At 44.0% G+C, this 18,674-nt stretch overlaps 1 protein-coding gene across 1 annotated transcript in view; it reads right to left on the bottom strand.

The window, feature by feature from the left end:
* Nucleotides 1-5,206: 5,206 nt before the first annotated feature.
* Nucleotides 5,207-18,674, bottom strand: part of T265_11095 (hypothetical protein) — a gene marked incomplete at both ends in the record, with an annotated part of 68,217 nt that continues 54,749 nt past the window's right edge. The window contains 4 exons of the mRNA XM_009177659.1: nt 5,207-5,452; nt 8,016-8,327; nt 12,156-12,254; nt 17,662-17,750. Of these exons, the coding sequence (XP_009175923.1) occupies nt 5,398-5,452; nt 8,016-8,327; nt 12,156-12,254; nt 17,662-17,750 (555 nt within the window). The remainder of the gene's footprint in view (nt 5,453-8,015; nt 8,328-12,155; nt 12,255-17,661; nt 17,751-18,674) is intronic.

The raw sequence follows: 18,674 nt of genomic DNA, 5'->3' as shown, positions 1-18,674 counted from the left end.
ACATTTACAACGAGACCACTTGAAAGCCTTGAATCAAATAGAGGTTTTCGAGGATATCTAAGTGGAGTTGCTTTTACTTCTACGATGATATCTCTGTTGGTGGACGATGTAGACGGTTGCTTATAACTAGGTGTCCATCACAGTACAAATCCTGAAAGGCACAGTTACAATACTGCTACACAGATTTGGCGTTTTATGGTAATATTTTTATTATCGAATGTCCAAATTCTTTTTTGTCACCCACTGGCACAATCGATACAGCCGTTCCAGTTACAGAGACTCCCCCTTCCACACACACACACACATACATAAAGAGAGAGACGCTAAATATGGAGACTGATGTTATTCGTGGAAGTTTTCTCATACTACATGAAAATTACCAATCCCATTACATTTCCGCAGGTGTCGGCAATCAAACAGAAGAAAAAACAGTTGCCGGTCCGCTCAAAATGGCTAGACCCTAGTGGCCTTGCATTTGGAGAAGACGACATTTTTTGGCTATTATACTGCGGAATCCAGACTATGCACTCCATTGTTTATTTGTTAAACAAACCACATAATTTTTTATCAGTGCATCACATCTGTGTGTGTGTGTGCTCATCCGTATTATTTAAGCGAAAGCGCTGAAGCGTTCAGCTGGAACTTATCCACCCGTCTTGTGTCAATCAGCGCTGAAAGTTAGCCACGCTGACAGGTACTACAGGAGAGATTCCGGTGTGGTGAAGAGCCCAATTCGTCTGAGGTGACTAGCTGCCGCTTTGTTTGGACAATTATGGGGACCGGACTGACGATTTCTACTGGTTCAACATCCACTCAGTTCCCATTGTTTGAACATTTCTTCCTAATGGACATATCCTGGCCTTACGGTCGCACCCCCATTCCACCCTTCATTATTATGGCAACTGAAAGCTTAAGGGGTGTGATTGAGTTTAATCTAGTTGACCTGTTGGTCTGTCCACCAGTGCTGTGGGATTTGGAGCATAGGCCTTCCCGCGGATTTCCGAAAAGCAGTTGTCACAGCGGTCAAATCAAGCGCCAGACACATGCACGCACACGCGCGTGCGAGAAGTATTCCGGAACGGATAACACCTACTGTCGTTAACTTTGAAGCCGTTTATCTAAGGCGGTTTCACCCATAAATAAGCTACGTCCATTTCCTCGCGCCGTAGATGTTCGAGCCACAGCCTGCTGACACCGTGGGTACACTAAAACGAACCAGCTTCAGCGCGTCGCGTGCCAGCCAAGCAAGACATCAACCAGAGGAGGGTTTGTTTTTCGAACACACTGGCTCATAGAATTTGCCTCTTATATACGTCGAGCTGGGTGACCAAACATTCACAGGTAGACCTGCACAACCGTCCAAATTTCGATGCCATCCCTCCAAATTCAGATTTGCAGACACTGATCCCATTTACAGTCCGTCATTAGCTTGGAACTTGACGTCGTGTCAATTCTCTGGCTGCGTTGAAATCGTTTCTGTGGCATTCCGAAGCCACTGTCGCCGGGTGGTGGAGACCAAAATGAAGTGCCCAGAATGATTTGATTATGTGATTGATATTTCGCAGATGACTGATTTGCTGACAGAATCCTAAAGACAAAAACTAGTATTGTCTCCGCTATTTTGAAATTCTTTGGGATGTACAAATGAAGAGATACGATGAAATCTATCCAGTGTATCCTTCAGCAGTTTGTCTTTCTGTGATCTCTCAGGTTTATTGGGCGTTGTTCCAGTCCCAAAGTATATCCACGTGTAAACACCAATCTAACGTGCAAGTAGGACAGTTGTCCTGGTATTAGCAATCATAGACCATCATTTGGCAAAATTTCTGCACCGATAAACCCAAGCTCATTTAATTGTTAATCCGATACCGTTTTTAATTTCGGAGCGGTACATCGCAACGCGAACCGCTGCTGATTTGATTACACGAAGAATTTTTCTACTTAGCGACTCTGTTGTGCTGCTTGAGGCATTAGGTCAAATCCTGGACCTAACCGTCACCGCTAACACTCACACCTGGCCAAATGGTTTATGTACAGCTTGAGCGACGCATGGTTACATGGTCACATGGTTACATCTGTGTTGTGACAACCATAGTAATGGTAGTCGATTCCACTTTCATTGTTGCTGTCAGTTGTGTGACTGGGATTTCACCACAGGCATCCCGTTAAAGACCAAACCAACAGGTCGGCAACAACTGTGAGTCCCCACACCACGATCAGTGGATAGTCGCTTCAAACTGTCTAGCTGTTCCCATTCGTCCTTAGATTGTCCAATTAAATCCAGCTCGTTAGTCGAAGAAAAGTACTCCAAATCTTTCAAACTTTCTCCCACAGTAAATTTCCAGTATTCTGCCGCAGACCACTCTCACCTGATGGAATTAGATGAGTGATCCCATCAAACACTGTCACACCAAAGTATCGGGTCACTGTGTTTTCTCTCTCCGACATTCTCATCTTTCATCTGAACATTCCCGGTCACTGAATAGCACATGCTCTCATCTAATAATCTGGAAGGCATAGACTCGGTGCACTTGGTCGAGTTTCCTCGCCGGTGGTAGAGTTGGGTGTAACGTTTTCGATGAAGTACTTGTAGCTCTTCCCCTCCTTTTATAAGTGTTAACCTGCTTTCACGCTAAACACTAGTGCATCATTTGTATGTAAGCAGTTTCCCATGGTTATTCTTATGTCAGCACTTGTTCACTTTCCACCTCCACGGCTAGGAATCCATTTGAAGTGTGTACTGAGCCTTGATCTACTCCAGGGCGTCCATAGCCAAAATCGCATAATGACTTTACGTGTCCACTTGGAGCTACTTGGTTGTTGTAGTTGTTAGTAGATTGCACATACGTCTTGGTTGCTAGGCTAAGAATGCGCTCGTTTTGCCCAATATGGATGCGAATAAATGAATTCTCAACTCGTTGGCAAGCTTGATCAAAATCCACGTCTGTTGAACGCCAGTCAGGTATCGACAGCTGACGGAAAGTTTAGATTTGGTTTGTTGTCTAAGGTTAATGCTGTGGCTATCGACATGTTGTCTAAGGTTAATGCTGTGGGCTGTCGACAGATTTTCAGCGACCGTATGAGTAGTGCATTACAAATACATAATAACGGTTAGGTTGTTCCAGCAGCCAGATGAGGTTGGGGTCTACTGAACCAGCGCAATCAGCATGATTGACAGCAGCAGAGAGACAGTTTGTTTGGGCGTGCGCAGAGTTTTTCATTCAAGCAGTGATCCTTATACTTGCTAATCTGATGCAGTATCCATCCCAACGTACCCATTTGGAGAACCAGGTTTGGAGAACAGAAAATGGTAGAAGGACAGTCGAGTTACCAGGCCTACTTAGGTCGTGGATCCTCGCTTCGGACAAGCGTCATATCTCACTACGCAGTAAGTACGAACCATAGACCCGTGTTGGTCTGTCTGGTTCCGGTCGATGAAGCTCAGTCAGACAAACGAAGTAAGCATTGGGTATTCATTTTGAGGCTTATATAGTTTGCGGTTCAGACGTGGGTGCTAGTGCTGTCAAACGATTGAATCTCGGAGCTGTGAAGTGATCATAAACAAGTTGAGGTCTCAGAGAGTCTGAGATACGTTATAGCTGCTTGGGTGATTCCAGCAGAGGAGATAGGTTTTGTAAGGAACATTTCACACAATCCGTTTTGAAGACCAGGTGATTCTGTTAGCCCTACGTATACATGGTCCTCAATAAGATGGCAGACAGCGTCATGTGGTTACTCTCCTCAAGCATCCCAGTTACAAATGTTTAGGCTCATCCGTTGGAGACGGCATCCACTGAGGGCACACAGTCATGTCTGAATAAGTTAAAGACTAGTTAAACTAAGAGTCGCACTATGGAGGCCAGTTTATTTTGGAAACGGCGCAATGAGAACTTTACTCAAAAGATATCATTGCTGAACCTCACGAAATCTCACTAACTGATTGACTATACAAGATATCGCACTCTCCTAGATGATAAAAGTCAGGATACCGTATACCCAGTTGCTCCATTCGCAAGGTTCTTGAAAATGAGTATGACGTTCCCAGACGAAGTTGATCAAAACGTAAGAGCTCTAATTCCCCGCATCGGGTGTGTCGGAAATCTGATCTAGAGCCAAATTTTTCGAGCGGTTACAGTAATTCCCCCCTAGAAACACATATAATAAGTAGAGTTCAGAGCGAAAATTTCAATCGGGTTTCCACAAGGTTTACGATACAAGATATCTCAGCGTCCTATAAAGAACTGACTCCCGGGTGAGCGACTTTAATCCCCCCTCCTGGAGCGGTAATTTTGAAACCGGAACGTTTCGAATAGCCGCTTTGAAGTTTAGCTAGTTGGATCAATAGTTTCGAATACAGCGCGAGAAGAAAGCTGCTGCTCTTTCAAGTCGTTGCATTCCTAAGGTCTTTTAAGCATTTGTCTCTCCAGAGATGATTAGAATTTGCTGTGCGCAATGCACTACTCGGAGCGCTCACCTGAAACCAGACTCAAAACGGTTGATGCCCTAGGGGCATCTACTACTAATGGGGTTGTGAGGTCATCACTTCGAAGATTTCTTCATTAATCGATACACAGTTTGCGAGAAATTGTTGCATGGTTTTAGAGCAGTACGAAACGAAGAGAATTCCGCCAAATGAGGAGCAATAACAGATAGCTTTGCGAGAAATTGTTGCATGGTTTTAGAGCAGTACGAAACGAAGAGAATTCCGCCAAATGAGGAGCAATAACTAGATAGCTTTTCAAGCTTAGAGAAGGGCATGACCAATGGTATCTTAAAGTAGGAAACGAAATCAACTGAATGTCATTTTGTGAAAAAAGTTCAGCAGATTTCGATCAGTACGTGTGTAACGTGTCACGATCTGTTACACTAACACAGAACTATCGTGCGTTTCTAGGAAGAGACCGATCCCGAGTGGATTTGATGCTTATTTGTTCAGTGCTAGTCTCTCTTCTAATGCTTGATGTATTGAGGACATCTCTGAAACCGAAGAATGCCTAATTTTTGTCCTCGAGAAAAGCATGATGTGTCGCAAATCTCACAACATTGTCCGAAACAGGTTCGGACTGATAAATGAACTGTCGCCGGTTGCACGTAACATCTTCTTTTTAACATGAAACTGAAGCCACAGTAGTAAGCAAATTGTAGTTTCAGAGCAGTTCAATCGGCCATCGCGTTAAATACCCATGGGTACACACAAATACACCGAAATGGCTTCAAAAGTGTAATCACATGATGACTATTTGTGCACGACTTGCAAAATACAACAGACAGTACGAAAAACCCCACGGAGTCCCATAGCTGGTTGCACAAAACATATTCATATGAGCAGAGGTGAACAAATTCGAGGTGAATGATCGCGAAATTCCGCTCTGTGGAATCAGTGGTTTGGAAACAAGATCACGGCACAGTTGCTAGCGAACTCCGAGGTGATGCCCGATCCCGGGTGTGGTTACTGAAACGTTAAAACAAGAAGGAGGAGGTGTGATATGATCCAGCAAGCTGTGAATCACCAGAATGTAAAAATGGGAAACATCAATACCTATAAAAGTACACTACTAAGCAAATGATACAACAATGATGATAAAAAACTGCCCTCAAGTCAAACCAGACTGGTATATGAGGATGGGAATTTGCTATATTTTTAGAAATGATTGGAAGCATATGAGTGTGCCATTAGGTACACCTCTGAAATACATAAAGAGCGTCATTTGTGATATGCTTGTTTTGAAGACTCAGGCAACTAAGCTATTAAGGTTCCTGTTCAAGCAGACCGCTCGTTTGCAGCTGGGCGAAAATATCATATGGAAAACTAAAGATGTTCCCTGTGTACTGCAAACATAAAAAACAAGTTAAATGATCGGCTTTGCAATCGAATCTTGTAGATGACTTGGAAACTTCTTACAACAATTAATGTTATGAGCGATCACTGAGTGGGGAGAAGTACGGAAACACGATCGTATCGATACCCTGCCAGTAGAGGCCACCAAAACGCCCGATCTACATTGATTACACGCCATAAACACCTAACAGGTAGGTCTCAATAGGTAAATAACTCTGAAACAGCTCGGAGGTGTAATCCAGGTTTCAACCGTATGATCCAAAAGTAACAGTACGGGTGCCAAACGAGGAATCGGTTTGGCTTGTTGAATTAAAGCGCTTGCACAACCTTATCACTGATAGGATTCACAAACGAAAATGATGAACGAAACTCTAACGCAAGACCACAAACTATCCGATAGTTGTTGCCATCAACACCATCATCGACAGCAAGATATCAGCGTTTAACATTGATGCATCGTCGCCAACTAAATCATCTTCTCCAATCCAAACCCGTCAACTTGAGCGCATACCTTGAGAGCATAACCCAAATGTGGTAGCTTAAGCCATGACATCTTCTGTTCCACAAAGCCACATGAAACACCCACGAGAAAACGAACTCTTCAGGATGACAGCGACAACTAATCGAGGCAGTCGAACCATACACCCTACTCGCACGGGAATGGGTAGTTAAAATACATTGCGAAATTACGAGACTCATAGCGCGGGCCTATGGCTCTGAACAATTTGAAAGATAAGGCGACGTTCAGTTTACAATTCTACATGCAACTGAAAGGCTGGAAAAGTTTTCGGAAAAAACTCAGAACATTTATTATCATTGACAGTAACACCGGTATGGAATATTGATGCTTCACTGTTGTATAGTCCTACCAATTTACTTGAGCATAAGTTTATGGTCAAAAGAACGAAAAAGCGCAGCAAGGAGAGAGATTTACGACTAGTGTACCATGAAATATCCGAGGTGTCTGCACCTCCAGCACTAATTCAGACAATCTGGATAGAAACTGACAACATCAAGACCACTAACATCGACCAGCTGCCGTCTCCAGTCAAGTACAGAGAGGGGTACGTGGAGCCCAGCCTGTACGGCGGACATCATTAACAGCACTCAAATTTTTTGTAACATCCTTCGTTTCCTTCTACCGAATTAGACACGAAAATAGCGCTCATCTTGACAGGCGGTAACTCTGTATACATAATACACGACCCAATGATCTTAGCTTGGAATTCCAGATGCATTCTTCACCGAAAACCTAGCCCTTAATCGCCTCATTGGGAATTCACTAGTTCCAGCCGATTGCAGATATACTTCTGTATGTGGTTAGCCAAGGACCCGAAGATGTCTCGTATCCTATACGCGAAGTGGTCAAGTCTTGCAGGCGTACAACAGTACAGCCTGCCCTGTATTTTGATACACGCATCTGCTGAGACCTGATGAGATAGATGTCTTTCTGACACCAAAAGTGGCGTAAGTTGACAAAATTAATTCCGACCTTCGAGATTCATGCGTTCACTTCGTCTGTCACCAATGTCAGAGCTCACCCAACTTCTTAGATACATATGGTGCACCACAACTTCCACTGTCACTCCTTGAATTTTTATGGGAGTATTCAAAGACCTGGTAACCAGGATGACTTTGCTTTTCGCGGGTACGAAGCATATGACAAAGGACTGGGTGCCCTTAGTCACTTTTTCTATCCTTGCTTTGAAGAAAGGAGAAAAACGTCGTCTGCATATTCCAGGACGATTTCTAGGGCTTAGCAGGAACCTCACGTTCGTTGACCTTTCGGGAACCAACATGAACTAACCTCGCATACATATATACGTTGACTAACCGGATTGCGTCGATACAGTTTCAGCGTCCTATCACCTTAGGCATTTCCAAAGTCTTATGCTGTCAGGTTGTCTTTCGTGAGCAACAACTTGCAGAAATGTGCATATCCATTAACCCATTATCCATTTAAAATGCACAACCAGTGCAGTCACTCCAGGAGCTCATTCCAGTGGCACTCCGAACAACGAAGTAATATCAACTAAGCGCTTGGTAACACAAGTGGATGCATTTGGCTTAGTGTTTAGCTACAATATGACTGTAAATGACGCATTGCACGACTCATCGTAACCTGGGTTGCAGCACACGTTAAGTGAAGCAGCGACGAGTTGGCAACGGAACTCACGTTGACAGGTTAATTGAGGAGCTCGTGAAAAACGGTTTATGCTGCGACAGCTCCAGGGAGAAATCGTCCACAACGTGAGGGTGAAGGTCATTGGGATAGGCATTCAACTCCATGCTACCGCCAAATTGCTTTTGTCGCTGTGATATAGCAAATGGCAACGGGGGTGGTAGAGCTAGACTGTGTCGGGGTGCGGGTAGGAAACGATTGAGGGAAGCTTGGGAGAAATCCTTCTCATTAGCGCGCGGTTTGTGGAAGTCCTCAGTCGAAGAATGTGAAGAATCGGTTTGAAGTTCTAGCTCGTAATGGATAGCTCTGGAGAGTAGAGTAGAACGTTTTGATAAGTTTGACGAAATGGTTTAAAAAGCATTAGAATGCGTTAGAAATACGCAGGTTAAGCATATTTAGATGGGCGACAAAATGCTGCGCTCAGTGACGAATACTTAAGGGTCAATAACATCAGTGGCCATAAACTGTCTACAGGTTGTGTACCGACGAGAGTGAACGCTGGATTTGTTGAAGAGTGAGTGCACTGAATTCACTGGCACAATGGACCCAGATGTACCTCATTGCCAGCACAGTCCTTGAAGAGTTATTCAGTCAAAATACTTGACTGATTCATGTGTGTTAGCACCGCCGAAAACCGACACACCATGGGAGGGGACCCAGGAACAAACACGGCCAGTTTGTGACGTTCTTCCACTTATCACTTCTCCACAGCGAGCAAGAAGACTGAGCGAAGCAACCAGAGTCTCTAAAATTCATACTTGTGAGCCAACTTTTATGGCGAGCGCTCGCAGTTATTCTCGTTAGATAAATTAAGAACAACAGCCTCAGTCGGAGTCCTGCAAGATTTACTTGCCCAAGCTGGTCGCTATAAATTGTCGTCAAAAGAAACTTTGGAATACAGTAACCTTTAAAATATAACTGATACAGGAAAAAAAATTTCACGAAACCTAGGGGGTCCCTCCATGGGATATTGACCAATAGGCAAAAAATCTCAACTAGTTATATTTATATCCTATAAAGAGTACCTAATCCTCACTGCGAAATACACTTCACTTATCCTTTAAGATATTTGCGCCTTCTATGTGTAAACTTTACCTTAGAAATTGAGGCGCAACCCATTTCGTTTGTAACTGCCTGAGGAAAATCTCAGAGCTTTAGTATTCCTGCTGGAAATATGTTAAATGTCGGCTGATTTGTGCATGTTGGCCAAAAAAGAATATGGCCGTTTCTTTGTCGACGTTTCATCGGTAGCAATATCTTTAGTCGGTAGTCCATCGAAAATAAAGTTGCGCGTAGTTTGGAGGGTCCCACTAACTGGTATCTCGTTTATTTATCGGATACAGAGGTGCAGCAATACAAGCATGAATCGGTCGGTCAGCTTAGTGAATCGTCCTGAATCGGCAGCTACTGAAACACTGGTAAGATCTCATTGAACGCAAAGGTTACACTATTATGATATTACTGCCAGTGTAGAGGAGACTAAGGTTTGTGGACATATGCTCCGATCTCCAATGACGGAAAAACGACCAAACTGTGACGCCAAGAGGGCTGGGATACTGTCAAGGTGCCCAAGCCTAGACAGCAGAAGTAGAGATGAAGAGATCGGGTTCGAAACACGAACAGTGCGGTCAGTAAATTCGCGCTCTAACCACTGAGACATATCGGCTTTCATTTCAAGGTAAATATGGTCTGATCTGCCGATGACTTATTCGGACAAATGGACTGATAGTGACAACTGCAGCAGCTTACCGAATTCCACTCGATCTCTACGGAGCACGTGATGGTAACCAGATACGATTCAGCAGTGTTTTTAGACTCCACACGTTTGTATCACCTCCGTCAGAGGACGTTGGAAAATCAGTTAGGTGACGATTTTGTCGATGATTTCAGGATTTTGACCTCAGGGACACGTGATCATGAAGCAACCCTCTATTCTTCCAATTAATAGCCGGTCAGGCCGTAGACCCATGATTTGGCATTTACCAGGTTTCCTCGGGGATCACTAACTATTCAGACAACGAACTGACTACCGGACAAAAGTGAGTTTGTCTGAATAAGCGGATAACCAAAAATCATGCCAAATTGTGATTTTCTAAAAGTCTGTGGCTCTGATGCCAAGAGTTCGAAACTTCTCAGCGTAGAATTACCTGATTTATGCTATTGATACAAGTCCCAAGAAGGACGAAAGGCCTTGTACAGCTGACCATTTATAATCGGACCACATTTTTCTTAATCCCGAAGTACAGGGTGTCTCATAATAGACGCAAAATTTAATTGAGTAATTAACGTAATTAATTAAAGAAAGAATGACGAAATTCTTCAATATTAGTAGCCAAATAAAGGAGAAAGTGTTGACATTTTTTTGTTTACGATGGATGCCAGTACGTGCATTGAAATTGTGAAACTCTATTATTCTTCTAGTGAAAGCGCCACCACTGCACTTCGTGGTTACAAAAACAAACATGGTCTCATCAAAGATCCTTTTGTCGTGTAGACCACTACACGCTTGATTGCGAAATTTGAGTCCACTGGATCTGTATTGGATTTTCCTGGCGAAGGAAGAAAGTCTCTGAGTGATGAAAGAGCGCCCATTGTACAGAATGCAGTCAAGCAACTTCAGCACCACAGCCCATGGCATCTTCGTCAATAACTCAGGTGTCTCAGCTAACTGGCATTCCCCGTTCCAGCGTGCATCGTATTATGAGACGCTACCTTCATCTCTATCCGTAACATTTCACTTTATTACAAAACATCACGGAAGTAGACAAGGAGCAACGTGTCACGTTCGCTAACTGGCTGATGGACAATGAAGAAATCGTTCCCAACATCTTATGGAGCGATGAAGCAAATTTTTCTGTGGATGGCATAATCAACCAGCACAATTGCGTGGTATGATCCCGTGAAGCTCCTCACGAGTACCTCATCCATTCCCCTCATCTCTGTGTGTGGATGGGATTCTCCTCAAAGTGTCTCGTCCCTTTTTCTTTGATGCTACGGTTTCCGGCGACAGTTACCTCCATATTCTGCAGATGCATGTTATCCCGCAACTCAAGCAGCACAAGAAGTCATCGACCGTCTTTCAACAAGATGAGGCTCCACCTTACTACTCAAACCAAGTGAGAACTTACCTCCGAGAGCAATTGTCTGATGAGAGAGTCATTGCTCGTGGATTTCCAAACTTTTGGCCCACAGAGTCACCCGATCTCAAACCTCTGTATTATTGTTTTTGGGGAATGATCAAGTAAACCGAAGAACTTGGTGGAGTTAAGAGCAAGAATTGAAGAGGAGTGTGCACGAGTGACGCTTGAAGAAGTTAAACATTCTGTGTCACACATTTCATACCACCTCCAACTTGTTACAGAAGAAAGGGGCAATTTTTTCAATATCTTTTGTAATCCCAGTTTATTTACACAAAACCTCCATAATGTATGTATGTTCACATAAAAAATTATAAATTTTCAAATTAATGTTAAAGTTTTAACATGAATATTATTTTTTGCGTTTATTATGAGACACTCTATAGATGCCTGACATTGATCCAGGCTGTCTGGTAAGCGTTTAGTGAACACCGATCAACATCGATCGTACTTCTATGAAAGGTCTCAACACTGATTACGTTTGGTCGTGTTTCTGTGGCTTTGCTGAATTGATTGAATGGTTGACTGACCTGGATGATTGCCGGCTTTCTTATTGAGATTTTGGTTTTAGGGTTTTAGGGTCTCAGTAGGTTCCGGGCATCCTGGGGTTACTTTCAGGAATCTGACCTTCCTGATAGTATGTACACTCCCGGATTGCATTTAAAGTACGTAGAAGCAATAACGCACTTCGATGCATTAGGTTTATGGGCGCACAATGCAGAGATGTTTGAAACAACCACTAGGCTCTGACAAGCTTGGAAACATGGAAGTTCACGAAGAAGGACGAAAACATGGATCCATCTGATTACCGCTGCTGGTGTAGTATTTTGAAAAGCTACTGTCAGAAAGCTCAGAAACGGTGCATAGAAATAGCCACGAGACAATAATTTTCCCAGTAGAACTGGTCCCTGTGGTTGAAGCCTTGCCCGTTTCTGTTTTTGATACACTAAGGAAAAGTGACCAGAGATTAATTATGCATGACTGCAGTTGAACTCACACAGTGGGTTCAGGCGTTTCTTCGGAATGATCATTGGTCTGTGTCAATTGTTCATCAACCTCATCTTTTTCAACATCTTCGTTTGTCTTATCAACGCACCTGAAAGGATTGAACAACACACACTAGAGGGGATTGTAAAAAACAGATACGTCATTGACTTCCTTTAATACTAGTCACGATACCGAGAGTACTAACATACTTTTCCATATCAAGGTTTTTTTTATTCAACTAGGTAATATAAATGTGATAAGAAGATGAATCTGCACTTCCGAAAGCTAGGCTGAAGAAAGGAACACAAAATCACAGGCTTGAAGAAACATACGGTTTGATTTCTACCTACCTAAGGCCATCAGTTATAGAACGAACCACAAAAATGCTCGCAAAACCTCTGAACTCTATATTGGCGTGATGATGTATGTAGTTCTTTAATTCATTGAGTTATACCGGGCGTTGGCTGTGTAAGAACATTTCTGCTAAGCAACATACCTTTACACACTTTGGTCTTAAAGCCCGGGATAGCTTGGTGGTTAAGGCGCGAACTTAGTGACTGGAGGGTTCGTGGTTCGGACTCGACCCATGCATCTTGACTGCTTCTATCTATGCTTGGGAAAACCGACAGCATCTCAGCCCTCGAGCGTTTTTGGTTGGCATGCTATCGAAAGGGTGTTACGATATACCTTAGGCTATCCTGGTGGCTTGGACAGGCGGGGTACAAGTTGGGTCTGCGAATAACAGGAAGTCAGAGCAAGGTGCACTTGCAAGCGGGACCATTAGGAGCCAGAGTTCTGTGTCTTACTCATTGCGCCATTGAGCTAAGCATATTCACTGCTATCAAGCAGAACGGCTTTCCGAGTTATTGGCTCTTTGCAAAGAGGTCACCTAAGGAAACTTTAACACCGTTTGTTGGGTGTGTTTGAGTAGTGACACCGAGTCAACAATTAATAAGTAGCGAGGCCATCGCTATTTGCTAAGTGACGGAAAAAAATCAAGCCCCCAAATCTTTGGCTTTAATTCCTCCTACACATTCCCGTGTTTCATAGACTGAACAACCCACGCATATTGGAGTTTTTGACGTCCATCGTTCAAGCGGAATACTTTGTAAAGCATTGTATCATGTTTGTGGTTGGTGTAGGATGTCTCAGAAGCGCATCAATGAAGAATGCCTCAGATCGGCGTTGTCTTTCGAGGATATGTTGTACCTCACATTGAGACCACAGTTAAGCGTGTTTGGTAAGATTGGGATGCGTAACTGACTGGTTAATTAACGCAATCAAACTGTTCTTGCATTCTTAAATCTCCCGTCCAAGTTAACGTCGAAATTTCAGTCAATTTCGATAGGATTTCTCCACAGAGGGATGTTCAGACATGGCTTCGACATAACCGACACACTGTTGTACCCGTGTACAGCTCGCAGGTGACATTGCAAATTAAAAGACATCAATGTGTCACCTGGAAGGCATTGTAACCGAACCAACGGCAGACAAGATAGAACACACCACAACTAGCTAGAGGAAAGACAAGGTGCACTAATTCTTCAACGGGTTGAGATTGCGATCATCACCAGGATGGGGACCGCGTGATCCTCATTGTGCCTGGGAGTGAATGTCTGGAGGTGTATGCACCTCGGAATGATTGTGTTAAGCTAGCACTAAGTCCCTCCCCCATCCACCTTTATTCTTTTCTTTACAATAAGGCTTTCAAATAAGTCATGGTTGTACGGCAGTGAAGCATTGGTGTTGAACACTGATGTCATGCTGTCGTTGATGATGACGATCATCATCACCAATCGTCATTAATATTTTAGTTGATTACCACAAGTTGACCCTACGTCGAATCAGCATACCAACGACCGATCGAAACGATGCAGTCATTTCCACACAAGAGATGACAAGACGTTGCACAACAACCAGACATCCATCGAAGACGATCTGAGGTCTTTTACCTCAAAATATAAGCTGTGAAGGGATGGCCCAATCCTGCGTGATACTGATATGGTCAAAGAGCTAAAGCAAGCGATAGGAAACAGTCTGCGAAGAGGGCGTGAGAACTTTTACGGCATCAAGAAAATGGGGGCACCGCGCGTCTGGAGATGGTCGCACTCCATTCTCTTTTCATTCTATTAATTTTAGAGACTTCTTCCGTATACTCTGCTATATATCGCCAAAGTGAAAACCAGTACACAAGCAAATGGAGATCATTCCCTTGACCAGGCTTTTGCAGAAGCCATAGCATCGGGACTGTGAAGGCTAATGGCGACAGACTTTCCGAAATTCGCGCTACTCACGCGCTTGCCTTTGCCAACATAAAACTTCATCTCGAACGTCGCCACATGGACACACCAACGCAACGGTCACTGTCATCTATTCGATTAAGTTATCGTTTGCCAGCTAGACGATCACGAAATTTTGCACCACCCTGGTGATGCGAGGTACCGACTGAAGAACATGACGCCATCTTGTCCGAAAGAAACTTAAAATCATAAGCCACACTGCCATCACATCACAAATAAACGCATAACAACTGATGTTAGGCGTTTAGAAGATCCGCAAGTTGATGTACTAGTATGAACTGGTCTCCAAACCGAAAGACTTCAGCCCATCCAGTTCGTTAACCTAAGCGAGGAACAACCAGACGACGACTGCAGTCGGCAAGATCTGGACAACGGCGAGCGGGACCCCTTAACTAGTTTCACAGCAACAACTAGCATTTAGAACAGCCGGTACTTGGAAAGAACAAAATGCTTGCTGAATTTTGTGCCTATCCGGACAGCGAAGTAGCAGCTTGGGGATGTTCAAAATTACCCGGCTCGGAGACTTAACCCTGTCAAGGACGCGAAGTGAGCGGACAAGAGGACTCGTTCGATGCTAGCATAAAGAAGTTTACGACCAAATGAACGCCATTTATGGATCAGGCATCTAACCGACCTATACTCTCCGGTATGCTGACATGGGACTGAAACAGACCTCATCTGCAGAAATGTTGGGTATATGGTGGAGGCATTTCACAACCTGCTGNTGATTGACGACCGTCGATTGGACTGCAGTCAACAAGTTATTTTGAAGGAACTCTCCCTGGACGTTCCTCTGAAACAGTAACATTCAGGCGAATTCGAATGACCAACGCAGGGTTCAAAACGGCCTCCAGGAAGATTATTTGTACACCACTGGAAGCGCAGTGGTTTGTTTTATAAAAAGGATTTCTAGAAGCAAACCTGGGTCACCATATTGCTTAAGTATGGTAACTCGGTTCTGAAGAGTGCCCTTCTTCCAGTGATCTAGAAAGAAGAGGAAATTCCACCAGAACCCAAGGGTGCTGTACTCGTGCAAATCATCGGTCCACTGAGCTGTGTGGGCGGGTTTCTGGCGCTAGTGCTACTCAACCACCTGTTAGTTGAAGTGATCGAGAAACATATCTTTGATGGACACCGAGGATCCCGTGCTGGTTAGAGCACAACCGATAGCCTCAAGGAAAGCTCCGCGGGGAAATTGACAGACGCTCAATTCCCTTTGCGCGGTAGTGAAACACTGAGCAGCTACCAGAGCAAACTCCGATACTTGGGTAGGTTTCACATGTGCTGATTGAGGTGGATACTCGGTGTCCATGGCAATGAATGGGTAGCAGGCACGGTGATCATCCGCGGGGGACATCGTGATGGAATAGAGGCTACATACGCATCCAACCGTCTACGGCGGTTGGGATATGCTTACCGAATGGACGGGAACCGGATTCCGAAACAGCCTCCGTGTGTTCAGCTGAACATGGAGAACCGGCAGCCCGAAAAACAAAAGCTAGGCACATTCATCAAAACTTTAAAAGCTGCTAACAAGGGTATCGTGAAAGTGGGAAGTGGAAAAGCAAAACAGGATCGAAGCGATGCAAACAAACTGGACTTCACAAGTCGGCAGCTTTTAATCAGAGAGCTGAAACGTATAAGACGCAAATGTAACTTCGAAACTGTTGGGCCTGAAAAAAAACAAGCTGAATTTACAGCGACTGCGACTGTGTTTAGTTTGGTCGTATTGGACTAGTCTGCTATCAGGAGACACACAATGGATCGAAGTTGAGACGTCCGCGGATAAAGCGAACCTACCAGACTTAACTTGGTTTTCTAAGGTTATCAGATAGTTGAGCCTAACGTGTTTCCCGTGACCATCACCATACAGACCTACCAAAATACCCCAACACACCGAGCGATTCGGTGTGCTAAGCCCACAACTGAGCTAGAAGTGGGTTCCAGTTATCATCATAGTGCGGACGAAATCGAGTCGAATCATGGCTAACTCCGGATATCCTCTGGGCTCGACTTATTAAGGTAGTCCCCATCTTTCCGACTAGTAACTTGATGCTATCTGTGTCAAAAGAGACCGCACTGTCCTTGGTGGTCCGGAGCGTTAAACCTATGGCGGTACTAGAAAAGTCATACTGTGTATCAACCAAGCTGAGTATTGGTTAGCATTGTGTACGCCTGAACTGTGTCTTCTGAGTGGTATGGGTCATCACATGATCCTCTGCGTGCACTGCGGAGCTCAACTGCTCAGATTCACCCGCTTGGACCGACAGTCAGAAGCTATCAGTTTGGAATCATGGTGACTGAGGCAGCGTCTCCTCATGTTCACCCCGAGATCTTACTTCCTCCGTCGGGTGCTGGGTTTCAGGTGGATGTACATTCGGCTCAGCGCAAACCGCCCGTGAGATTAGCAGTTGTGTGTGGGTGTGCATCGGCATCGTTCGATGTAAAAGTAACACCATTACTACTCGAACAACCAAAGTATAATACGTAGGGACACGACACGTCAAGTAATTCCAGTGCGTTTACAGAGACATGCATCCAGCTTTGTAACAAGTCTACGCCAATAGAATAAGCCAGCATTCGCAAACAACACGTGAAGCTTTTCAACTTCTGTATTGCTCGCAGTTTTACGTCAGAATCCAGGCGTATGTACTAACGACTGACGACCTCAGATAGTCTTGCCATGAAAACTACTTTCCATTCAGTTGCCCAAGATGCTCCAGGAAGCCAAAACTGCGGACAGCCGAATGAGCACAAACTACTTATTTGGAATGCCTAATCAAAGAGGGTGTACTAAGAGTGCCCAGGCAACGGTACCTCTTCATTTTCGTGTTCAATGATATGAAAAAAGAGGCAACCTGAAGCCCTAAATCCATGGAGGCACAGCTGTTCCTCTGGGTGTCAGTCTTGCGGGATTGGAACAAACAGTCTAACAAGTATAAAGGTTTCCATTCAGAGTCACTGGGGCGAATTTAAATGCTACGTTTAAAGAGATGACTATCGTCCAGAAAATGGCGTTTCGTATTTGAGGTGAAGGTGAAGGATACATACCGAAATATGTGCAAAAATAAAACAGCGGACGAGAACCAGAGGAAGTATAACATTTCGCAGTCCAAAAACTGCTGAAAACGATCAAAGTGCATTGCATGTCCGTGATAAAATATCACCATTTACTGTATTAACACAAAACCGATGCAGAATATGCTGACAAATTACCTTGAAAATTGTCTGCAACAGACAGCTCGACGCCAAAGCATTGTAGATTCTGCTGAGGAATGACACTTGAATCCCAAAGAGACTTCACGCTATCGAGAAGGGAGAAAGAATGCATTGAGGGTTGCAAGGTATCATAAACACATACAGCAAGTTAAACAACGCAAAACAACAGGCTGAGAAAGGAGGAAGTTCTTAAGAGTGAATAACAGAAATACTTGTCACAGTACTCAAAGCACTGAAGGGTTTTTTGGCCAAGCAACTCAGACTGCTTTTGATGGGCACCTGCTACTGCTGTCTGACATGTGATAACCAAAGGCACACCATATCTGATGACATGATGCGACATAAACAGTGTCTGTTACAACGCTTTCCAACGTTTTTCCACTCCGGCAAAGATGTTTTCAAAGTCACACACTAAGTCACCAGCCCGTGCCGGAGTAGAACTGTGCTAACGTTGAACAACTGCACCCGAGAAAATCGATCAGACGCGTGTATGGTGTTAGTGAACAGACCAGCGACTCGATTCTCGTGACGCAAGTGACTGTCTTGCCAAAAACCCACACATTCATTGTCCACGTCTCGTAAAAACAGGCTGGATGGCGCGCATTAGAAGCGGGAGTAATGGTATCCGTTAAAGTACTACTCGATTATTCACCCTACATTATTTATTATTATTATTAATATGTATCCAAAGGATGTATGGTTTCAGGTAAGTTGCTGTTGCTGTGGAGTTTTTGAATACGTTACTCTTACGTGGGACAAAGTGAAAAAGGACAGGTATTTTCCTACATATGCTGCTGTAGACAACATTTGTTCATTAAAATACGCATCCAACTGAGTTTTGAAGATTTATTTTTGTCATTAACCCAGAGTCGACCATTGATGGGATTTTAATGTTTCACTTTCCTCAAAGGAACTACTGATAAGGTTGCTGGAAGTTATTTGACAGCTCACGACTGGCGTCACTTTTTTGGGGCTCATCATGTAGGAACAATCCCCGAGCTTTCGCCAAG

The sequence above is a fragment of the Opisthorchis viverrini genome (genome assembly GCF_000715545.1).
Source record: "Opisthorchis viverrini unplaced genomic scaffold opera_v5_454, whole genome shotgun sequence".
Lineage (NCBI taxonomy): Eukaryota > Metazoa > Platyhelminthes > Trematoda > Opisthorchiida > Opisthorchiidae > Opisthorchis > Opisthorchis viverrini.
This window is presented reverse-complemented; position numbering and strand designations above follow the sequence as displayed.